Source organism: Microtus oregoni, unplaced genomic scaffold (assembly GCF_018167655.1).
Source record: "Microtus oregoni isolate MIOR12 unplaced genomic scaffold, Mior012 000019F_ref0000042, whole genome shotgun sequence".
Taxonomy (NCBI): Eukaryota; Metazoa; Chordata; class Mammalia; order Rodentia; family Cricetidae; genus Microtus; species Microtus oregoni.
The window spans coordinates 40,248,942-40,273,473 of record NW_024543078.1 but is presented as its reverse complement, the minus strand read 5'-3'; the positions used below and the strand labels follow the sequence as shown (position 1 = coordinate 40,273,473).

Genomic DNA, 24,532 nt, shown 5'->3' with positions numbered 1-24,532 from the left:
CTGCTGCCTCTTCTCAGCTGACACCTCCCTTGGAGCACCTGCCAGAAAGGATTAAGAAGTTGCCTCAGGAAGCCCCAGCTTAGTTCTGGAATGTTCCCCCAGCTGAGAAGGAGAGGCCAAAGAAGGAGAGAAGGACCAATTACGTGCTGCTGTGTGCTGAGATGAAAGGCACTTTCTGGGGCTGCTCTCTGTCCTGTTTGGGCTGTCAACAGCAATTTGACGAGGAAGGCTGCTGCCCTGACCTGCTTTTTAGGACTTCAGAACGTCCTCAGTCAAGAGGTGACCAGCCAGCATCTTCCTCACGACGATCTCCCATTGCACCTCACCCTAAAAACTCGGAGTACTGATTAGAACAAAATTCGGGGCCATCTCCCACTAATGGCGTCTGAGCTCAGAGTGATGGCGAGTTAGCGTGGCTTTAATCTGCTGCTGGCCGTGGCCATCCGTGCTGAATGGTTGATTGTTACTAAATTCTAATTGGTTCTGGGTCACTCCCTTCCAAACAGCCGCTGCGTTCTGTTCATTTTTTCAATTAAATCTTAACAATTCACATCTGACAAAACTCAAAAATCTTGTCAAAAATGGTTCTGATTTGTATGGTAAAAAGCATATGGGCAAGCTGGGTTGGAGCACAGAGGGTTGTAGCCGGCTAGCTACAGGAACTCTTCGTGCTCCCCACCCATCGTAAGCAGCCTTGACTGTCAGTCTGCACACAAGTGCTTTTTCCCCTAGGCTGTGACTATTCTCCAGACTCAGAAATTCAAACCTTTCGCATCTCCACTCTCATTGAAAACTGCATTTGATCCCTCTACATATGTATAGCATGAGGTGGGCTGATGTGTAAACAAAACAAAACAATAAAAACAAGGGGCTGGAGAGGTGGCTCAGCGATGTGGGTCCCCAGGCCTGAGGTTGGGGCCATGAGTTGGAAGCTGCAGAGACTTCCACTTCTCTGCCTTCCTCAAGCTTGGCCATCCAGGTGTTCACTGCCCTTCCCCATCCTACCAGGGATTTCCTCATTGTCCCCACAGCCCCAGCCCCATCCTGAGAGCCTCCCTTGGATTCCCCAATGCTAACTAGCAGGGGTTATCCCATAGACGGGGCTGTATGCTTCTTAAGGTACACATGGCATCTCGTTTGCACTCTATTTGGGGCTGCATGAACGGTGGAGCCACCAATACTATGGGTCATGTTGTTCGCTGCTCTAAGTGTCTGGCCAAGGTTTTGGGACAAAGGTTTAGATCAGCTCATTCTGCTCACTGTGTCCTGCATGGTCTCCCAGGTGCTAACTGCCATGGGTAAGAACTGCCTCCTCCTCTGTCGCTCACATCCTGGGCCTCACCTTGCATTCCATACAGAGTCTCCCACCAGTAAACGCCTTTGTATGTACATAAGCCCTTCTATAGCCCTCACTCTGCTTCTTGGGGTATGTGGAGGCTGTAGCCAGGCATCCCTGATATGCAGTGTGCGTGTATGCATGCATACACACTCACACCCCCCCCCACACACACACACCTGGCATACTGTTCCACTTTGCTACACACCAACATTCTGCTCTCCTATTTAAATCAGTGGTCATTGCCAAGTGCCTGCAAGGCCATGGTGCCAGCCAGGTGCCCACAATGTGCAAAGGTGGTAGAGGGACCCAGGGATGTACAGACAACTGGGTTCCTACCTCAAATGTGCTGGCAGTTCTTGGGCAGTGAGATCCCCTGAGCATCTGTACCATGTCAAAGGTTCTGAGAAGTCCTGCAGTTAAAGATGACAGAAAGCAGTGTGTGTGCTTCCTTGCACCATCTTGTCCTGAGACTCTCGGACCATTGTGTCTCTGCTTGAGAATCACCCGCTAATACCAGTAGGAGCAAGCCCTTCTGGGCCTGAGACTTGGGGAACTCTCTGAGGCAGTGCACATCTGTGAAAAACAGCTGCTTCTGCATCCATCCCACTCCTTGGGACCTGCTGAGGCCTGCAGCTTCTGCTCTGTCAGCCAGGGAGACCTCAGGGAGCCGGTCTCAGAGCCAGCCAGCTGCAGTTCCCTTGCTCTCAATCGGTCTTGCTGACCATGGTCAAGGCAGGAGGCACAGGGGGCAATCAGAATCCTGAGTAGTGGGAGCATCTGAACTCTAGGGTCTGGCCAGGGTTTTTCTAGAATATGCTACACCCTGTATACAGCTGGTACTCCATAAATGCTTTCTGAATACAAGAAGAAAGAGCAAGTATTTCAAAGACAGGGATGTGGGAGGACGTGCCTCAGATTGGGCTCCCTCTGGTACTCTCATCTGTGAGGTGACATATGAACCCCAAGGCGCATCATGTGAGATGTGGAGTCAAGGGCACTGAAGAGCACAATGGTGGTGGCTTTCAGGGGCTATGTCCCCAAATCAGCATAGAGTCAACAACCCAACCCTTAGCATCTCACCTCATTGGAAATAGTCTTTACCGAGATGGTCAAGTGCTCACACTTGTAATTCTCAGCACTAGAGAGCCCGAGGCAGGAGGACTGCTGTGAGTTGGAGGTCAGCCTAGGTTACACTGTACTACTACCTTGTCTCAAAAACACAAAACAAAACAGAATAAATTTAAAAAAAAAAGGAAAAAGAAAACCAACAACCCAGAAGTGACCAGGTGACAGGGCAGCCATGATGAGGAGGGCCTCTGCTGGACCGGGAGACTTCAGGAAGCAGGAACAGGATATGGACACAGCTTCAGGAGGTAAGGGAAATGACGTTCAGCCTTATTTCTAAGGGAGCTGTCCACAACTGTCAGTCCCACGGCCACCCCCAAACACTGACTTAGCCTATGTCACCTTATTTACTCTCATGAGGCACAGGCTCCTGGTCAGGGTTTTCTTAGATCTTTGCCCAGCCTCTTCAGGGTCCTACAGAGGACAAAGACCATACTGCAGCTTCTCTGCTAGAAGCCTTGGAATGAAGTCTACACTCCTGAAAAGTTGAGCCAAGCTGCCCTCCCTCCAGGCCAGTGGCTGTCCTCCACACCCAGCCCCAATCTTCAGACTGTAAGGTCCTACCCATGGTCACCACCACACGGCTCACATATTTTGAAACTGAGCTCAGTCTTCTTCCTTGCCTGGAAGCTTCCTCAGCTCCCTGCCCCTCTAGGTGATCCTACCACCCTTCCAGTCACCATTGGCATCATCCAGTCACCCACTGGGTGTCTGTCCCTGTACCAATCCAGTGGATTTCCATCTCTCCTGCAAGCCTGGACTCTGAGTCAGTGGCTGAAGTGGATAGTGCCCACAGGTGACGGGCATTTCAGGAGGCAGGTCACACCAAAGTCCATGACCCAGGGCCTCTTCAGGAAGGGGTTTCCTGGGGTGGCACTCCCCTAACTCCCACCTCAGGGCCCAATGCAGGGTGCAGCATGTGCTTCACTCTGTAGGCCCCAAGGTCTCAGATGAGGAAACTGAGGCTTGCATCAGTTGGGCCAGCAATGAGAAGCCAGTAGTATCAAGTAGAATGAAGCCCTGGAGTCTGTCCCCAGCTCACCTCTGCCTGTGCAATGGCTGGGTTGCATCTGAAGGGGGATGGGTCCTGGTAGAGAAACGCTGGGCACTATGAAAGCTGGGCTCCTTCACTCCCCAGGCTCCTTCCATAGCCCCATTCAGGGACAGCAGGAGGGCATCTCCAGCAATGCGTACAACACCCATTATCTGTGGTCCGCCAGGCTTGGGGTCCTGTGGCATCAGCCATGCTCTCTTGGCCACAGCTATCCACACAGCAGTCACCCTAGATCCCCAGACCCCACTTGCAGACCCTGCAGACCAAGGCCTGTAGTGTGAATGCAGCTTTGATGGGTCCCTTCTGTAGCTACAGAGCAGTGTTCAGCACTGGGTCCCTGGGTTCCTGGTTGGAGAAGCCTCTGGGTTCCAGCTCCAGGATACAGATATCATGAGCAAGGTGATACAGGGCCTCTGAAGCTCCTTGAAGGCCACCTGGACTTCTGGTGAGGACCCCCAGAAGAAAACGGGGAGCCTTGGGGTTCTGGTTCACTGTGGGGCTGCCGTGGGCCTGGCTACTCTCAGGATTCCTAGCTCTGTGCTTGTTCTCTGTGAGCCAAGGAGGCTGAGCTTCACAGTCAAGGCTGGGACCCTGCAGCTGCTTAGCAGCAGGCATCTCCCAGATTCTGGGCGGAACACCTGCATGCGCTGTGGACACACACATGGGAACACATATGGGCCAGCCCTGCGTGTGTCAGGCAGACTTCATTTGGTTCTGAGCAAGCGCCTTAAGTTAACTGGCGGGGTGACAAACTGCAACAGAAGTCACAGATGGTCTCCCCAGGCAGGAAGCCACCCAGCGGTGGGGGCTTCAGGGGAGTTTGCCCTCCTGACCACGTGCCACAGAGCAGCTGTGGCGACATAGGCTGTACCTTTCCAGTGTCAACTCTGTTCTGTGGCCACTAGGCACTTGCTGGCTGGACCACCCTCTTTCCACGCCCTCCACTGTGTCTATCACACGACATGAAATAAGCCACCCACCCACCCTCTCCCACACTCAAGGATCCTTCAGGAGCCATCATCAGCCTGGGTGCATCACTGGCCTGGGAGTTCTGTGGAGGGTGACAAGCCTGGGTTCTACAGAATGCCGGGATCAGCCCACACATTGGCTGCAGATGGTGGGACACCCATGCCAGCACGTGCCTGTGTTTTCGTGCGCCAGATAAATGCCTGTGGTGGCTGATGCTCTACATCAGCCTGACTGGGCCATGGCGCTCAAGTGTCTCGATGCTGCTAGGAAGGGGGTTTTCAAATGTGATAAACGTGTAAATGGAACACTGAGTAGAACCAAATGGCTGCCACCATACCGTGGGTTTCTTACAAGGTCTTGCAAGCCAAGATGGTGGTTATCTGAGAGGAAGGAATTTTCCGAGTGACGGCAGAACAGAACCTCAGCCTGGGTTTCCAGCCCACCCATGATGAGGTTTATACTCACAGCACAGCATCAACCCTTGTTTGGCTTTCTAAATGTCCATCTGCCTGTGCAGTTTCTCATAAGTCCGTCTGTCTGTCCTGTGCATTCCAGAGTTCCACTCTCTTCAGAGAATCCGGATTGACACTTAGCAGCCAGCACAGAGCACACAGTGCTCAGAGTTCCAGCGTAAGATACTTTCATCCACATCTGTTAGTGGTAAGGTGAGGGGGTGCATTCTGTACTTTACGGACTGAGGAAAAGCAAGGTCAGTAACCACTGTCTTCCTGTTGCGAGGATGCCTCCTCCTCCTTCTGTGGAGAAACCCAATGAAGGATGCCTGGGACTCACGGCCTGGGTAGGGCAGGACCAAAAGTCCAGATCTTTGCTTGTCCCCTAAATGCTATGAACCAAAAGTGCAGCATTTAAGTCACAGAGTCTACAAGACAGAATGACTGACTGGCAGGCCATCCCTGCTGCCCTAGTGGGGCTTTGTAGAGGAGAGCCCAAGGAGGCAGCATTCTAGGGACAGACAGCTGGCTTGCCTGTAGGAAGCACTGGGATTCGAGGGTTTCTGGAGGTGGAATGCGGGCTACACTTGAAATAGCCCCAGCATGTGCCAACTTCACTAGCAAACCTGAACTGAGGAAACTCCCGGGGTGGGGAAACAGGAGGCTGAGGACAGGCGAACAAGGAATGTAGAAAAGCAATCCTCCAAGGGGGAAATTAGAGCTAAAAACAGTCGAGTTCACAGCTAGCCATGAAGTACAAGCACGGGGAACAAACTACATAGCTGGGTTCCAGGAATAAATGGCGTACTGGTGATAGTTGTCTTAAAAAACAGAAAATAAAACGAAATGACAAAAGAGGGGTGGGGTGGGGTGGAATGAAGGTCGGAGGTAGAGCTCACTCACTTGCCTGGTGTAGAGGACCCTGGGATCCAGCCCCAGCACTGAAAGAAAGCAGAAGAGAAAAGGTGGGATTGGAAAAGGATTAGGAGTCCCCTTAAGGCTGTAGGGGGCTGCCAAGCTAATGTCTCCCTGATGCAGAGTACAGGATCTTGATCACAGTGTTTAATGCTGTTCATGGAAGCGGAGGACATTCTAAACTGTGTGCATTAGTAGCTTTGAAAAAACGGAATGGGTGGAGGAACAAGGGAGAAGGGAGGATTAACTGGGTTTCTATCTAGTTAGTTTGCTGACAGTGATCTAGTCCCACCTAGAAAACTCAAACCCTCAAGTCTGAGGGTCTCTTGGTTTAAATCTTCTGGGTCTCCGAGTGGGAAACAACATTTCATTTATATTTCTTAAGGGATTTGGTAAGAGGTTCCACGATGTGCCAAGTGGATCCTACACTCTGTAGGAGCCTCTGATGAAGTCTTTAAGTCCAGAGTTTAGAAGGTGAGGCTGGGGGACCAGGAGCTAGAAGTCAGCTGGAACCACAAGGCAAAGCCTGTCTCAGAAATAATAACAATAATAAGTGGGCTTGTCTGGGGTGAGTCCCCATCTTGAAGGGAATCTTCCTCCGGCATGCTTGGTCACACACTTGATTTCCCCCCCTTCTGACAATGCAGCTCCTATTTTTGTTGTTGCTGTTGTTGTCCCGTGTCCCCCTCCCTTACCCCCGAGACTGGGTTTCTCTGTAGCTTTGGAGCCTGTCCTGGAACTAGCTCTTGTAGACCAGGCTGGCCTCGAACTCACAGATCACCTGCATCTGCTGGGATTAAAGGTGTGCGCTGCCGCCACTCGGTGCATTTCCTATCTTTTTTTAAAAAAATAAACGAGTTTAGTGAAAACTCAGGGTGAAATTGTAGCTTAAGCGAAGTCTGCTTGAAATCTTGAATCCCATCGCCAGCCCCGCAAAAATAGAAATTTAAAAGAAGAATTTTTTTTTTAAAGAAGAATTTTTTTAAAAGAAAAAAATTCATCCAGGGCTGGTGGCGTAAACCTTTAATACCAGCACTCGGAAGGCAGAGGCAGGCAGATCTCTGAGTTCAAGGCCAGCTTGGTCTCCAGAGTGAGTTTCAGTGCAGTCAAGATTGTTATACAGAGAAATCCTGTCAGGTGAAAACAAGACGGAAATAAAGAAGGGAGGGAGGGAGGAAAGGAAGGGGAGGGAGGGAGAGATATATCTATAAATAAAAAATAGTAAGTAAAAAAGAAAAAAAACATTTGGCTATCTCTGGGTGAATTTGTAGAGCCCTTCCTCTCCAACCCCCTCCTCTTTAATTTTCTAAAACGAACACCGCTTCTCTGCGCAGCTGGGGACCTGCAACCGATTGGCTAGCAGCCGGTGAGGCCAACTGATCTGAGTCCTGCTCGCCCCGCAGAGGGCCGGAAGCTTGGGTCCTGAGTCCAGCGCCTGTCCCAACTACCCCGGGCTGCCGAACTGCCTGGCTAGCTCTGGGTCTGAGTCGGAAGATTTGAGGGTCTGACTCCAGAAGTCTCTGGAGTTCCGATCTAAGGTGAGCGCCAGGTTCCCCGCAGATCCTCGGGTACACCCGCCGTCCTGCGCGCCTCACCGGCTCCGGAGCTCATCACTTCCCGCGGGCCGCGGGTCCCAGGGGCGCGGCCCTGGCTCGCGGCAGAAGGTGGAGGGCCGAGGGGCCGCTCTTAAGGAAAAGAAGTTGAATCATCAGAGAAACCATTAGACTAATGTGATGTGCTGTAAGACGCGGGATCAATGCGGCCAGGCCGCGGTGGGGGCACAGCTGCCGCGCATGCGAGGCTCTTGTTCATTTGGGGGAAATGGATTTTAGAAATTTCAGAAAGAAAACTCAATCCAAAGCCATAGTAACCTTCATGTGAATGTGCTGTGGTTGTACAAGCTGTGAGAACCACTCAGAGAGAACTGTCTAGTGGGGACAATGACCTCGGTAGGGCGAAACAGACTGAGGTTCTAGAAAACCAGAGTGACCCAGGTACCGACAGGGTGAGGGGTGAAAGAGCACCCAAATGTCGGCTGGGTTACGACTGTGAGACCTCAAACACTCCCGTGTGAGCACTCAAACACAGGCTTCTGCTCCTCTATGCCAGGGCAAAGGAAGGAGCTGGGTGCTGAGTCAGCTATCCAAACCCGGTGAAGAGCGTACGCTGAGCAAATACCTGGGACTTGAGGGCTCAATGCTCTCCCAGCTACTCCCGTGTTTTTGTGAAAGGTGCTGAGTAACACACACACACACACACACACACACACACACACACACACACCCCCTAAAGGCAGGGCTAGGGCCCGGGATCAGAACCTGGGCTCCCGTCTTTTTTTTTTTTTTAAGGTGGGCGACTGAAGGTTCCAGTCCTTCACAGTGTGGCTTCCCCATTCTGTCCTCTCTGTCCCCAAAGCCCTTCTGCTTGCTGACCCAAGCTATTGTACTCTTCTAGAGCTCAGAGGAGGAAGCCCGCCTTGGGGCCACAAGGGGCTTGTCCACAGGATGAGCAGGGAAGATTGGACCGCTGGGTCACTTTTCAGCGAGTTAGAGGTTGCTGGGGAGATGGGATACTCTGGGCAAGCGCTGCAGCTCAACTCTCTCCAGCAATCCCTAGCAAGTAAAGAGCCTCCGGAAAATGTTTCACGTCTTTTCTCTACAACGGTTTTCAGTCATCCCAAGGACAGGTCAGAACCATTCGCTTGTCATCGTCTTCCGACTGCATGACCAACTTTCCTCCAGGTTAGAGGAAGCCTTGTGTGGCTCCGGGTGAGCCCCAGCTACAGTCTCCAAACCTTAAAAAAGCAAGTGGAGTCAGTTCCTGCGTGAGGCCCTCAGAGCAACTCCCCGATGTGGAGAACTCTCTAGAAAGAGTTGGAGAGCTGGGGGGAAGGAGGGGGGAGGGAGGCTCTCCCACTCTTGCCCAAGTTGAAAAGAAATCTCAACCTTGCCTCTGCCTCCCCAGGTCACCGGGTACGTGCGCTGGGATTCGGACTGGGACAGAATCTTTTTCGTGCTCGTAACTAGGATAGCAACCCTGTTTGTTGTGGGGACACGATAAAACGGTGAGGCTCAGTTCGTAATCCTAAAAAGGCAGAAGGCGTCTCTACCAGACAGAGGATCAATCCTCAAACCAGCCATGAGGATACAGGAAAGACCCACAGAGTGCAATGAGCTTCACCCTGTGAGCTGGAGAGGTCTGGGGCCAGGGGCCAGGCTGGACACCTCCCACTCTACTTTCTTCCCTGGGCCAAGACTTGAGGGCCTTGACTCCACCAGCACCCGCGTTCACGTGGAACCTGTTCCCGGCGCCTTCCAGACCCGGGCGGCCCCACCTCAGTCCCCATGCACTCTGCTCAGAATGAGACTTTCACTAAGTGAGGCTGGGCTCCCAGTCTGAGTGGGGACAAGCGGGGTGAGGGGATGGGAGACGTGAGGTGCGGACGGACCGCGGGGACGGAGGGGCGGGTCTGCGGGCCGCCGCAGACTGCGAGACGCCAGGTGAGCGGCCAAGGCGGGAGTGGAGGGGCGCCGGGAGCTGGCAGGGGCCGGACCGGGGCGAGGGGGGAGGGGCGGGGCCGAGAGCCGTGGGGTCCCAAGAGACTCGGCCCCAAGCGCTCAAGCCCAGCCAGGCGGGAGGGGGCCATCATCCCTTCCCGAGCCCCACCGCTCCAGGCTCCGCAGCCGACTCCCTCCGTGGTGCTCACACCCACCTGCCTGGGAAACGGGACCTCGCAGCGACCGCGGACAGATGCTGAAGCGGAATCCGTAGCCGGGTGGGTAGTGCGTAGTGCGCGGCGTCCGGGACCCGAGCGCAGTCTAGAAACCAGGGCTCCGGTCGCAGGGAAGGAGTCACGTCCGGGACGGCGGAACAACGACGAAGGACCGCGACCACCCGGGAGAGACAAACGGAGAGTAGCAGCTCGGTGCCCCGGGAAGAGCGAAGAGAACCAGTTGACAAGGGAGGGGGGGGGGATCTTCCAGAGAAAGCGCAGAACCCGGCGAGCAGACGCCCCAACCAGCAGAGGCTTCACCCGGACGATCCTGGAACGCGCAGAGCCCGCGGCTGGGCTCAGACGTCTCAGGCCCGGATTCCCCAGCGGTCAGAATGCAGTCCTTTTCCATACTCCCTCCCTTCTCCTGTTGCCTAGCCTCGCTCCTGCACTCTGCACCACAGACCCACTGTGCACCAGAATCAGAGTGCCCGGGTCCCAGATCAGAGAAGCCGCCGCTGAGCACCACCCCAAACTGCTTCGCAAGGTCACCCAGGTTGCAACCCTTAATCCCTCCCCCTCCCCCTGCATCGCAAGCGCCCTTACTCCAGGTGGGGAGTCCAGAGCAGCCACCCGGACCAGGAGGGTGAAAACTTGGAAAGCTGGTCAAAAAAGAGGAAAGTTTGGGATCAAAATAGTTTTAAAATTAAATGTGTGAGGCTTAAGGGGCAGATTCTGTCTAAACCTGGAGGAAATACAGTTGAAAAAGTGGAATTTTAAGTGGGCCCAGGTGAGATCCGGATGGGGTGAAAATAAACTTGGAGCATACAGCCGCTCCTCTGGCGGAGAGGGGAGACAGCCTCCCGGAAACACATGTCCTCAAATTTCCACGGTCTCGTTAAACAGGTTTATTTCGATTTGTTTTTATGTAAAATCAAGAAGCTCGGCCTTCCGCAGGTATAGCCTCCTGATTAAGATCTTCTCTTCCATCCTCCCTTTTAATTTTGCTGCATATTTTAGACAAGCCAACAACACATCGTTTCGCTGGAAAATTCATAAATGCACTTTAGGGTTTTTTTTTTCTTTTTCGTTTTTGTTTGTTTACGGTAACAGTCTGACTATCCCAATAAATTCTCAGTCTGGCTTAACACAATAAATTCTCAGTTGGCTTTGATGGTGCAAGGGCACACAATTTTTTTTGTTTGTTTGTTTTCCTCTTCTGGTTTTACTGAACCGTCCAGGTAATAATAAGCACTAACACCTTTATAATAATGAAAACACAACACAACAAAACAAGCCAAAGCCGCTGCTGCAGGACTATGCGCTTCCGTTCGCCCATCCCTGTTTCCCCTCACGCTTCAGTCTGGGTTCAGTCTGCAGACTCAGTCCACTGCCAAGGGACTGGCCATTTCTCCTTTCCTTCCAGGACAACGGGGCACACAGGAAGCGGCTCCAGCCTAGCTGACTAGAGGAGTTCACTTCCCCCAAGTCCTTTCCTCACAGCATTTTGGTGAAGTCAGCTCTGATTGCTGAGCCGGCTCAACGAAGCAAAGGGGTCATCCTCCCCCTCCCCCTCCCACCTCCCAGGTTCAGCAGCACCGTCCTGCTCTGGGCAATCCGAGAGGAACCTCCAGGAGCAGCTCTCCCTGACGGGTGGAGCCCACAGAATCCTCAGCTTTGCTAGTCCCTGACCTCCCATAGGTTTCCCTGACCCAGAGTCCATGCTCTGAAGAAGCACTGTGTTCATTTTCTACCTTGTTCCTATGTGGAGCAGAAGGGCCCTTAGGAGTGAGAGAGAAGGCTCCTGTAAGCTCACCTGGCCAGTGCCCAGCCCCAGGATCTCAATCCAGCTGGGCTGTTCTCTCCATGAGGGCAGAGCCCAAGCTCTGGGGAGCTTCCTCCTGAACAGCCAGTGTGTGTGTGTGTGTGTGTGTGTGTGTGTGTGTGTGTGTGTGTGTTTTGCAGTTTTCCCTGCAGCTGGTAGGGTAGGGGTTCATTTTGCAGGAAGGTCATTGATTTCTCCAGTGCCTACTGTTTGCTTTGACCTGGGATGAAGCAGGAAGGAGTCTTCCTTGGGTGTCTTTGCTCTCTGAGCTACCCCCACCCTACTCCCCCACCCCACCCAGTATCTAGAGATGGGCTAGCCTAGGGCTGCTTCCAGACTCTTGGTAGAAACTCAGTTGAACTAGGAATAGTCCTGACATACTAGTAAATGTTCATGCCCCGTCTGAGAATGGGCACTGTTGTTTTCACAAAAAGAATACAAGAGAGGGTACGAGGCCAAATGGCTTAGGATGTTGGGAAACTGAGGCCTCGAAAAGAGGCCTTGCCAGTGGGATGTCTCTTGCCAGAAGGAGAGGGTCCACTCGCAGCTTTTCTATTAAGAAACACTATTTGACTCCCATGAGTCAGAAGACCCCGTATTTCAGGGTGGTTGCAGCTGGACCTCACTTAGCAGTGAGTGAGGCTGGACATGGAGCCAGTGAGGAGGCTCACCTAGCAGAGACAGATCAAACCCATTCATCTTTGGCCAGCAATGAGGTGTGCCTGCAATCAACACCAGGATCAGGACTCACTAAGGTCCCCAGCTAGTCCTGGCATGTTCTAGGCCCTGAATTTCCAGGGCTTGAATGTTGTGTGTTACATTCGAATCAGTTCTTTCTGTTTAGGGCTGCCTTCCTACCCTGTATCCCAGAACCTGGTGGACACTTATGGGACATGATGAGTTTGCCTGAAGCTGGTAAACATAACCAGTTGAGGAACTGCCCTGTGCCTCACCAGGTCCTGTTCCTAGGTCCAGGAGACACCACTTCCTTGCTGAGGGCCTCCAAGACTTCCCTAGAGGGCTGGCAGGGGTGGGAGGGGGAGGAGGGCTAGGGAGGTGGACAGCTCTCCTGCCCAAAAGTATAAAATATAGTTCTCCAGCATCATAGATCCTGCTTGGCACAGCTGGCTCAGCTCCTTCCCTAGTGGTTGTAGTGAGGTTCCATTGCAGGTGCCCATAGGATCCTGTCCCTTGTGGCAATATGTGGCAGGTGACTCACCTAGGGCATTTCACTGTGGCTCAGTAAGGAATTCTGATGAGGACACATTTGCCGATGGGGGACTCAGAGACACTCTATAATCAGCATGCGACCTCAGCCCAAGGCACCAGATAGTAACTGGAATAACATGGTCTCACAAGGATTGTCCTAGGTTTAACTGTGCATTTTTAAAGGGCTGAGGAGAATGGCTAGTGACCTGAGCCCCCTGACACCTTGACAATGAGGCTAGGATTCCCACCCAGAGCACAGCATGTAGGATGTGTAGGATAGAGGGGTGCCAAGGGAAGACCCATTTGTATAGACAGGACAAGCATCAAAGAGGCCATTGCTGCTGCAGGAACCTGGGCTGTGCTAGGGTCTGCAAAGTGCCCCAGGCTTTCCAGGGTAGGCAGAGATTGTCCTGAGAGCAACATAACAGCATCAGACGTCTGATGAACTGGACACCGAAGTCTGATGAAGGCACGGTGGAGAAGTGAGAGCAAAGAGAAAGAGGTAGCCCTGCTTGTTTTGTTTGCGGACAGCCTGTACCCTGTTTCACCACGGTCCAAAGCCTTTGAAAACTCCAAGTTCATTGATGTATATTATAGTCTCTCCCAGACAAAGCTGGCTTTGCTCATGGCAAAGCAGTTCGGGGTACCCAGGGGCAGAGAGAGGGCCCAGGCTCAGAACCCTGAAGGACCAACTGATGGGGAAGACTGGCCTAGAGATGTTACTGCCGGTCAAGGACCAGCACACCTTCCACTTGAGTCTCAAAACATCCATATCCTCAGGGCATGAGAACTGAGTGCAGAAGAGGAGGGAAAGAAGGGAGGTGCTCCGTGGAGCACTACCACCGGGTCTCAATAACGGAAACCAGCTCTTTGGACTTGGGTGGGAGTGAGAAAATATGAGAGAGAAGGAGAGAGAGAGAGAGAGAGAGAGAGAGAGAGAGAGAGCACAAGCGCACATGCACACACACGGAGCAACTCCCCCATCCCTTGGCGCCTTCTCCTAGGCTGTCTGGCGCCACCGTGGTCACCCCAGGCTACTCATCTCAACTATGGGATGTCTACTTTTGGGTGAAGCAGGGATGAAGACAGGTCCAGGGTCCCCTGCTAAAACCGAGAGTGAAGTGACCCCTTCAAACTTGGAAAGCCCTCTCCCAGTTAGGCTCAAAAGCACACCAAAAAATGTAACCTTCTTCACACAGCAGGGCCCACCTGTAGGTAGGGGCAGTCAGCTTGGGGGCAACGAAGAAGACAGATGACCCTGGTGGTCTAGACTGCCCGAGGATATAGATGGACCAGAGGAGACAGGAGAAAGCACCTCAGCGCCTTGCTGGAAGAACCAGAACTTTGTTTTGGTTCAAAAAATTTCTATCCAGAACCTGCTGTCTCCCGCAAGAACGGGTAAGGGCAGAGACACAGCCTCATGAGCCCTGGTGACTAATCCAGTTGTCAGAGAGAGTCCTACCTTCATCTGCCTGTGCCTTTTGGTTTCAGTCCCCTGAACTACAGAGCACACTGCCATCTTTACATCGCTACTCCTCCCTCTTGGACCTTTAGGCCTTCCACGGAGGTCCAGGGGGCCTCCCTGTCAGAAGGAGAGTAAAACTGACGACCATAGACCCAGAATGTGGCTCCCGCCTGCCCCACCCACCTACCCCAGGACAGCCTTCCCAAGTCCCTGGCGAACTTTGGAGGGAAGCACCCACTCACTCAGGCCTGCTACCAGAAGAGTCTCTGCCCAGCGACCACACAGCAGCGAGTCCATCCAGAAAACGTCCCTTTTTATTCCATATGCAAAGAAGTAAAGTCATCACAGAAAAAAAAAAAGTCTTCGCCAAACCAAGAGAACCAAAGCCGCCCAGAGAAGCCCTCTTCGGAAGAGAGGCCCAAGGTGAGATGTCCAAAGGCCCGCGGCTCTCTTCGCAGTCCTCTCGAGGAGGACCCTGCTGTCTTAAGTTCCTGTGAGGTCCCGAGAAGGGGCCATTTTTAGGTAGGGGCAGGGTGCCTCGGGAACAGTCACCATGCGGTTCCTTGACCAGCCCGTTCCAAGTGTCCGTTTGCCCGCATCTGCTCAGCACTCAGTGCCGGCGAGAACTGTCGCATTGCCGCTTGCCTCTGAGCCGGACTCCAGCCCTGTAGCTGGCTGCGAGTATCCCGCTGCCGCCGTCTGGTACACTCTGGAGCGGCTGCCCACAGAGATGGCAGCCCAAGGTACTGCGAGGTGCGCCTGCACTGAGGGCGCGGGCTCACACCAACCCCGGCATCTGCGCGCGCAGAAAGGGCACCGAGGCAGCAGCGGGGAAGGCGGCCAGCGGGTAAGCCAGCGCGCCCGAGAAACCGAGCAGCGGCGGTGGCGGAGCAGGTGCGGGCGGTGCCAGCGGGAAGGGTAGCGCGGGCCCCGCGGCGGCCGGGGGACTCTCGTGGTAGAGCACCGGCACGCGGACCAGACGCTGCGCGCTCGGAGGGGACAGACTGGCCGCCTCCAGCTCCGCCGCCAGCTGCCGCTTCCACTTGTTGCGACGGTTCTGGAACCAGATCTTGACCTGCGTCTCGGTGAGCTGCAGCGAGGCGGCGAGGCCTGCCCGCTCCGCGCTGCTCAGGTAGCGCTTCAGGTCGAAGGTGGACTCGAGTTGGAAGACCTGACTGCGCGAGAAAACCGTGCGCGTCTTCTTCTTGCGGCCACCGCGCGCCTCCCCTGCTGCAGCCGCCGCTGCTGCAGGGGCCTCTGCCAGCTCCGCCGCCTCCTCCCCGCCGGCCGCTGGGCCCTGCGTCGTCGCCTCCCTCGGCAAGGCTCCCGGCCCGGGACACCGCGGCCATGAACTCTCTGCGCGACCCATCTCCTCGCAGGCCTCCGGAGAGTCCCGGTCGCTTGCTGCAGGGGAAAAACGGGCATAGTGGTAGGTTCTAAGTGTCTGCCCTAGAAGGAGTCACTGAGATTGACTTCCTCCCTCCTTCAAATCCTCCACAGCCAAATGCCAAAAGCTGGGAAATATTCCCCGAGCAAGGGTTGGGGCGCCTTACACTTGTGGGTTGGGGGAGTGGCAGAGGCAAAGGCATAAGGTGAAGCCCAAGACCAGGGCCACAGGCAAACATGTGGCAACATATGCCCAGAGGAGGACAGAATGAGAAAGAGAAAGAAAGAAAGAAAGAAAGAAAGAAAGAAAGGAAAGAAAAAGGTTAATTCAAAAGGCAAGCTGACCACTTGCTCCTGTCTCAGCTGTATCCCAGGCCTCACACAATCAGAGGCTCGGGACAAAAAGACCCGATGTCCTTCAGATTTATGTACACACAGAAACTGACATACAAGCTGTCAGCTAGGGACCAAGGCCTCCCCATCACTCAAGGGGGCAGACACCAGGGAAACAGCTCTTAGGAGAAACGAATGCACATCCCCCCCCCCAAAACTCCGCTGGGGTGACACTGGCACAACCCTGACCCAGACACCCTCAGAGGCAGACCCTTTGCAAAAGCGAACCTACTCCAAGAGAGCACCGGAGGAAGGCTGTTCTGTGGACCACAATATCCCTACCCTGCATCAAACATCTACCCGTTCCCTGGGGGCTCCTGTTCACGGAGATCCTCTGGACTCGTGTTCCAAGTACTAAGCTCTGGATGACAAGGGATGTCACCAGATTACAGCAGTTCACACGAGTCCCTGGTGCTCCTCTAGACCTCTGGGCTCACGGAACTAAGTCAGGCCAGCCTGTTATTCTGACAGGTCAAGGTCAAGGTGGGTTTTGACCCAGGTTATACCTCAGCGTTGGGCTTGTGTGTCTGGCTAAACTCTGCCTGGTGTCCTTGGAAGCATGCTGATCCCGCTTGTGTCCCTGCCCAGCCCCCATGTTCAGTGCTCTCTTGGTGCCCACTACAAAGTCACATAGCAGGATGGTTACATATGCAGCCAGAACCAGGGCTCCCCCATTGGCACAAAACACCCTAAGCCCCTGCACTCACAGAGGTCCCTGGATTGCGATGAAGTGCTCATCCGACTCCCCTGCTCTGACAGGAATAGGGAACCCTAACCCGCATGGTGCGAAATGAGGAGGAGCCACCTGCGTAGGGGCTGACCACTGGGCTGCAGGTGAGGACAGCCTCACTCAAACGTGGAAGAAAATGCATCCCGCAAGTCTCCTCATTGGATCTCAGTCCTACTACGGGGCCCTGCTTAGGTTTATGTAAAGAAGGCACCCAGACCTGGGATGGGAGACTCCACACCAGGAAGGTGGTGGGTATCTAACGGAAGAGAATGGTTGCAGGCCACTTCCTACTTCAGAGCTCCTGGACCTACACACAGGTGGCTCCCAGAACGATAGTGGGCAGTCTTTAGCCACGTGTGTTTTTGGAAGGAGGCTGGCAAAGAGGGCTGGGGTTGGAGAGGTTGAAATATCTTTCCTAGTCTTTCTCCTGGGAAGGTCCTAAGAGAAGTAAGAACAATCTGGAGACAGAAGCAGAATCAGGATGTCCAGGCCAGATGGGTAAGTGGGTTCTGGGGCTGAAGAGCCCCCAACCCCCATTCTCTGAGCCCTCCACAGGAAACAAAGGCCAAGGAGGGGGAGGGGCAATAAATGAAGAGAGGGGTGGAAAGGACCCTTCCGAGTGCACTCCCACCGGTCTCAGCCCCGGGCTTGGGAAAACCCAAAAGGAAACCCAGGCCCAAACAGCCGGACTCTAACTGCAGTCGGTAGAGCACATGACACTCTGGGGGCCACAATTACTGTGAAAGAAGGCCTCCCATCCAAACCCCATAACTGAGGATTCTCTGCTCAGCATCCCTTTTATTTTAGTGCTTGACTCCATGGTCTCCCCTCCTCTTCTCTCCCCTCATTTTCCTTTCATCTTCACTGACTCTCCCTTTCCCTCTCCTGTCTTCCCGAGGCCTGTTTCACTCTCCTCTCTCCTGTCCGCAATTTCGCTTCCTCCAGCCCCAATCCGCGCCTTAGTACTTCCAAGCGTGAACCGCTATCCCTAGTCTCCAAAAACTGCTCAAGCTGGCGTTCCAAGGGGTTCTCATACCACCCAGGCCCGGTACACAGAAGACTACCATTTCACCAAGGCCAAAAGAATGGGGGGGGGGAGCAGGGTCCCGGCGCATTGCCCACTCCTTCCCGCACCCTCACTCACTGTCAGGACTCAGGCCACCTCCGTAGCCGCCGTGGGCCCGTGGGTACCACCGCGTCGTGCCTCCGCAGCCAAACGCAAAGGGCGGCCCGGGCCCGGGAGGTGGCCGGGGCCCGAGGCCCAGCGCCCGCGCCCTCGCCTCCCCGCCCGGCCCGCTGCCCGCGCGTAGCTGTCGCCGTCTCTGCAGCCGTCGCTGCCGCGCCAGCTCTGGGTCCTCATCCTCGGGGTCGTCGTCGTCTTCCTCCTCCTCTCGGACGCCATCGCCCTGGGTTGCACGCCCCGCACCCTTGGCCTCGGCTGCCAGCAGGTTCTCAATGAGGAACGAAGAGGCGCGGGCTGGCGTGGCGCGCCCGGGTTCGGTCAGCTCATCCGGCATCGCGGCCAAGGGCCCGTCGGGCAACGGTGGGATCCTGCGGGGTCCCCGGTGCCCGGGGCGCAGCCGCTTCCCGGTCTCGCTGAGATCGTGGCGAGCGGCTGCCCAGCGCACGCGCGGGCCGGCCCTGGAGAGCCGCTTCCCCGAGCGCGGGCGTCGGGCTCCACGAGGAGGGCGTGGGCTTCAGCGCCGCGCTGAGCTGGGCGGGAGCGGGTGCGTGCAGACAGCGGTCCCGCGGCTGCCTCGCTTGCCTATCTCGTAGCGGTTCAGGTCCCCGCCCCGGGCCGGCCTCATGGGGGGGGGGGGCAGAGAGGGGCGGGGCCGGGGGCGGGGCGGGCTCCTCAGGCTCAACCCCAAGAAACCGCCGCGTCCCTGAGAGAGGCCACTACCAGAGACGCCGCCCGGCCGGAGCCTGCACGCAGGCAGCGGCGCGACCCAGGGCAGGGGGCCCGGTGGTCGCGCGGGGACGACCCCGCGTGATGCATTCCGGCGGTCCCCCCCCCCCGCACCGGCGCCAGGGGGTGGAGAAGGGCGGGGCCTCGGCTGGAAGGACGACCATTGGCTAGAGGGTCGCCGTGAGGTCCAGGTTGGCCAATCGTGTCCGAGGAGAGCGAGGACTCACCCACCGAGAGCGTGTTGGAACCCGCAGAACGCACGGTATTTGCGTGAGTTCCTGTGTTGGGGTGACTATGTATTCGCGCGCATGTAAGAACTATAGCCGATTGGACTGTGACATCACTTTTTAAAAGACCCCGTGCGTGTAATTAAAAAAGGGAATTTTGTCGAAGCAATGTTGTAGAAACGCGACATATTTTAAGGCCGACTCGTAACGAAATACGCTTTCCGTGCCATCGCGGTGCGATGGAATGCTGTTGTTTCCGGGGCCCAGTCTCGATGTGTAAAGAGATCGAAACCCAAAGGGCCAGGCCCTCCTGCATCCGGGTGTCCCCCTGACAGGGAGCCAGCCGGTTATGCCAGCGCTGGAACCTCCATCGCCCGGTTCGCTCTCTTTCAGGCCAGCGAGAGCTTCAGGCCAGCCACTGTGGGGGTCTGGAGGTCGTGTGGGACAGTGCCTCCTTCTGCCTCTGTTTTTTGCCCTACCCAGAGTTAGTTAACTTCCCCCGCTTCAGCAGCGAGGCCGCAGAGGGTAACTCAGACTTCGCTGAGGCCCGAGGAGCTGTGACCCACTTTTGACGTGAACAGGGGACAGCCCAGTCACTGAGGGCAGCGCTTCACTGGACGCGGGTTATCACGGAAAGGCGCATCCAGCCGCTTAGTGCGGGTCCACAGCCAGTGCCTATCGAAATGTGTTCCACTTTCCAGGAAGGAGATTGCAGGCCTGGAGCTTTCGCCTTCTTTTCTTAATCTTCCAAACAAGCGCGGTAGAGGGAACGTCGCCTATTTTCCAAATGAGAAAACTAATGGAAAAGAGAGCCCCAGTCATTCCCCCGCCCCGCCCCATCTCCGGCCCAGGGTAAGGGGGTCTCCAGGCTTGGAGTCCAGAGATTGCCCAGAATGAGAGGCAGAATGAGCAACCAGGCTGTGGAACCTTTGGGCCTGCACCCTATCGTAGCCTCTGCTGCCCACGGCCTGGGTGTGCCTTCTTGGGAAGGATCTCTGGCTGGAAACCTGATTGGGAGGTGGGCTTTGTGCACACTGGAACTGGATTTCGGGCCATATTCTGCAAGGCAGGAAGGATCTGTGGCAAACAGCCACATCTCATAGATGAGGACTCTGATCCTCGACTCTCCAGGAAGAGTCCAAGTCCCCCAAGCACGACATTCTTGGTGCCTGGGCTCAGAAAGACTCAGCGACCTGGGAAGAAGGAAGAAGGGAGACATTAGCACCCAAATTCGTTTATAGGAGTCAGGCACAAACCCTGGGCCAATCAAAGTTGTTTTTAACGGATGTAGAAACTGAGGCCAGAGGGGAGCCCTACTAAACATGGATGTAGGGAGAACCAAGCAAGTTTCAGGCTCCCCTATGAGTAGCAACTTCCTCCCTACAAAACCGCAAGCCTGTTGGGTGGGTTGTGGCTTCCATTTCTCTGCGCACTGTCTGAGTGGGGGAGCCAGGCAAGACTTCTTCAGAGTCTGGGTTGTAATTCCCTCTGCTCTAGGGTTATGTGGCCCTCACTTGGACTGGCGCCTTGCTGGTAAACCATGGGTAAGTGTCACTGTAGCTTCGTGGGCTTTGAGTGGAGACCTGCCTTGCTTAATGCCTGCATCCGAGCATGAGCACGATGCTGCTGACCCACTGACCACTCTGGGGAGGCATCAGATCGGTTCCTCAACCCTAGATCAGTGAGAGACGGTGGTCAGGAGTGGGGAAAGGGCACCTACCCCTCTCCTGGCACCCATATCAGCTGGAGCCTGGACCCTACAGACTGCAAGTGGGCTGGTGGTTGCCACCCAGGAACAGGGTGTGTACGTGTCAGAAACCAGGGTGTACATGACAAGAACGCCCAAGTCCTGGGGCCCACTAGCTCAGTCTACATGGAGGAGAGCCCAGAGATGAGCCTAACTGGCACTGCCTTCCAGGGTCAGATCCTGAGGACTGTCCCCACCCCAAGCCACACCATCCTTGTTCAGACCCTCAGCAGTTTGCCCAGGCTGTGGTTTCTCTGTCCACTTTGTTTGTCCTGGTGCCTTTTTACCCCCCTCACTTCTCCTGTGTGCTGGGATCTGTCGGGATTCTGCCCTGGCCCAGAGGCTCTCACCAAAGATGCCCCCTAAATCTGTGGGAGCAGCTCCAAGATCAGAGGAACCAGTTGCAGGGCCACTGCCCATTTCCTGCCAACAAACCTATCATTTGGAAAAAGTTTACAAGATGCCCGTTTTAAATCTAAAATTTTACTTTATTTTTGCTTCCCTCACCCAACTTTATTTCTTCTCACTCCACCCCCTACCTAACACAGGTGCCTGCTCTTGGGTTTTGATTGATAAAAACCAATACTCCATGTATATTTCCTCAGCTTCTTATTTTCAGAGCCTGGGGGTTGAACCCAGGACCCCTTCAGATGTCAAAATCTACAGGTGTCCAATAGCTCAGACTGACCTTGAGTTCTAGGTAATCCTCCTCCCCCACCCCAACCCCCAGTGTTGGCATTGCAAGCTTGCACCGCCATCTCTGGTTACTTCCCAAAGAAACTACAGTAGCATGTGTACCCACATCCTCCTGCGTGCTTCAAGTGTCTCTAGATGGTTGAGAGACCTAGGGAGATGCGGGTGCTGTGGAATCACCGTTCTGCGGCATTTAGGGGATCATGATAAAAGACCCTGTGCCTGACACGGGAAATATGCAAGTTTGCCTTTGATTTTTTTGTGTGTGATTCTGGGAATAAAATCCATTAAAAAATATTTTTGGTCTTTGGTTGGTTGAATCTGAGGATGGGTGATCTGTAGGTAAAGTTGGCTGACTGCCTTGTGTCTACACACCCACCCCAACAATGTGGTGTTTCGTTTTGTTTTCCAGTCAGGATGTGTGTATGCCTGGCACACCTCTACCACCGAGCCACACACCCAGCCCTTTTATTCCTTTTATGGGGTTGGGAGTCATAAGGAGTCATATGCTGGGCTGTACCCTATCCTGCTATTTCATTTTTGCCCACTATGTTCTAACTTGCCACTCCCATGCCAAAGTTCCGTTACTGTAGGCAGGCAGCATGTTTCTCAAGCCTGGCCCAAGTGCACAGACATTCACCAGAGCACTCAGGACTCACTGGCTCATATGTGGCTTGTCTTCAGTTCATGAGGTGTGGGCTGTTGTTGGACAAGCAAGTGCAAGCAAGAGGGACAGGCAGCCCCACCTAGGCAGACACATTTTCTCTCAGTATCTGGGGCAGTGGAAGGATCCTTGCAGAACCTCAGAGTGCCAGGCAGAATCTAGCCTGGGGATCATTGCTCTGCAGAGGGAGCAGAGGTCCCTCAAGGGTTCCAAGAGGGCTCAAGGGGAGCATATCATCCCCACCCTTCAACAGGGGCAGCTGGAGAGGCACTTTTGTTGGAGGGGTAGGTGGGAGACGCTGGGGATGCACTCACCCTGAAGCAGCAGTCACTCCCTTCCCTGCAGTGGATATGCCTGGAGGAGGGGAGCTTAGGTACCCCCTCCCTGCTATTATAGATGCCAGGATGCACAGAACTAACACTTCAAAGCCACTGCAGACAGCTGTGTTCTTTCCAGCACAGGGCTCATCTCACTTTCCTGGTTACCCAGGTAAGAGTTCTCTGGCCACTTAGGGAAGAGAAGTGAGGCCTGGGGCTGAATGAGTTAGGTTAGCTGGAGTGGGTCCTGCAAAGACAGCTGCTAGGAAAGAAAGGTCAGCTGGCCTTTTGCGGGCCAGGTAAACTAAACGGTATAGTTCCTAATTTGGAAGGCAATGGGGAATCACTGAGGGTTGTTAAACTAGAGATACAGACCTATTAAAACTGGAAGCATAATCTGAAAGTCAAAGCGACCAAAGGAGGTGCTGCCTACTGTCCCTAGCACTTGCCTTGCCGTGAAGGCCTGTAGCCCTTCGTGGGCTGCTGGCACTCACTCCCCAGGCCTAGCCAGCTTTAGCTATAGACACACTTGCAGAGGTGATCCTGCTGTGTCATCTCTCCAGCTGCTACTGTCTCAGCTCCTGGTGGTCAGCAGTCAGATCTCCTTGACAGCCATACAACCTCTTCCACATCACAGCCAGCAGGATACAGCCTCAGCGTTGGCAGATTTAAACCAGGCTCCAGTGTCCTGGGTTGCCACTGGTAACCTCAGCGTCTTCAAGTGCAAAGGACACTTAAGACACTCACCATCCATCGAGTAGGTCTGTGAGTAGTCCGCATTATGAACAAACCTTTGTTGTATATTTTAAAAGATCTCTTTAAAAATTAGATGCAAAGTCTGGGGAAAGGGCTTACTTTCTCTTTTTTGAGATGAGTCTCATATAACCCAGCCTAGCCCCAAATTCACTATGTTGCAAAGGATGATCTTGAGCTGATGGACACTCCCACCCCTGCCCACCTCTGCTTCCCAAGTGCTGGTGCCAGTATGGTGCTAGGAAATAAACTCCCTTCCTGTGTGTTAGGCAGGTCCTCCACCAACTGAGCCCTTGGCTGCATTTAACTTATGACCCTGTGAAAGTCTCCCTTTAGAATTGGAAAAAGGAAGGAGGTTTTCTCTGCAGTTAGGGACTTGGAGGTTAAAAGAGAAAGGGGAGGATGGAGAGGGGTTAGGGGAAAAGGAAGGGGAGGAGATAAGAGGAAGGGGAGAGAGAGGAAGAGGATGAGGGAAGAGGAGGGGAAGAAGAGAAAGTAGAAGAGACAATGCTGGGGTGTAGGAGCTGAGGTGGACCAGGATAAGGAGCTGGGGGAAGCGAGTGGGGAGGGAGCTTGGAAAAACCCACAGCCCTGGGTTCCTCAACTGCCCTGCAGTGCTAGCAGCTTGCTGGGCTTTGTCCTCTACAGACTCTATGGTCCTGGAGCCCGAGTTACAGCTGGGGCATGCTGTCAGCTCTGCAGCTCCGTTTCTCCTCTTTGGCTCCTCCATACACATATATGCACATATGTAGCTTGAACCTTTCTCAGGTCTGCAAAAAAGCCTTTCTGCCCGCGGGGACTCCAGGAACATACAGGTAGATGCCCTACCTGATCTAGGGAAGACAGTGCAGAAGTCAGCGTGTCCTCTGGGTGGAGACTCTGGTCAGGACAAAGCCATGGTCAAAACACAGCAGCACGGAGACCCACCTTCGTTCAGGAACCGTTGGAGCTCTGTGCCAGAGGAGCAGATAGACCCTGAGGGTCTCAATTGTGCTCACTCTGCCCAGGCTTGGGACTCTGTCCTTTAGGGCAGAAGAACATCGGACACCAGTGACTGTTTCAGCCTAGAAAAGTGGACGGAATGCCATCTACTTCAGCACAGGCTCTCCTGGCTGTTGCACGGAGCCATTCATTTTACCTCCAACCAACTCCTCCTTTCCTGATTTATTTCTGGGGGGCGGGGGTAGCAGGTCAGAGGGAGATCTACTGTTAGAGTCTGGGCTCCCCTGCTGTTTCCCTGGAGATGGAACATTCTATTAGGAGGAGCGAGAAATGCATGAATTTGGGTCCCAGCTCTGCCTACTGATTAGCAGAGACTCCAAACACATCTCCCCAAGTCCGCTGCAGGTGGTCCTTAGGCTTCCAGGGCTGGTGGCTGAGGTGGCTTCAGGAGAGTGGGGTGCAGGGGGTGAGAAAAGACTGCAAGAAGAAATCATCTGAGAAGGATGATGGACAGCCAGATGGAGGAATTCTTGGTAGCTGCGGGGTGCGGGGGGGGGGTCTCCTTTCTCCTGGAACTTGCCTGGTGCTGCCTGCCTAGTCCAGCTCTCTGGATCCCTATCTTCCCCAGCTGTGGTCACTTTAACACTGGTGAGATGTCTGGTTTTAATGTGAGGAGCACCTCGAAATAGGAACAAGTTTGATTTCC

General features: G+C 54.4%; 1 protein-coding gene across 1 annotated transcript; it reads right to left on the bottom strand.

The window, feature by feature from the left end:
- Positions 1–14,843: 14,843 nt before the first annotated feature.
- Positions 14,844–18,091, bottom strand: LOC121459228 (homeobox protein HMX1). Its single transcript, XM_041668752.1, has 2 exons — positions 17,719–18,091; positions 14,844–15,469 (listed from the first exon to the last, which is right to left on the bottom strand). Exons 1-2 carry the CDS (start codon positions 18,089–18,091, stop codon positions 14,844–14,846), a joined length of 999 nt encoding a protein of 332 aa, XP_041524686.1.
- Between the last annotated feature and the right edge of the window lie 6,441 nt (positions 18,092–24,532).

Bases quoted from the DNA above. Each gene is read 5' to 3' on its own strand.
- LOC121459228 (XM_041668752.1), bottom strand. From the start codon at position 18,091: ATGCCGGATGAGCTGACCGAACCCGGGCGCGCCACGCCAGCCCGCGCC. The intron at 15,470-17,718 runs GTGAGTGAGGGT...TTTCCCCTGCAG, and splicing joins AGGTGGCCTGAGTCCTGACA to CAAGCGACCGGGACTCTCCG.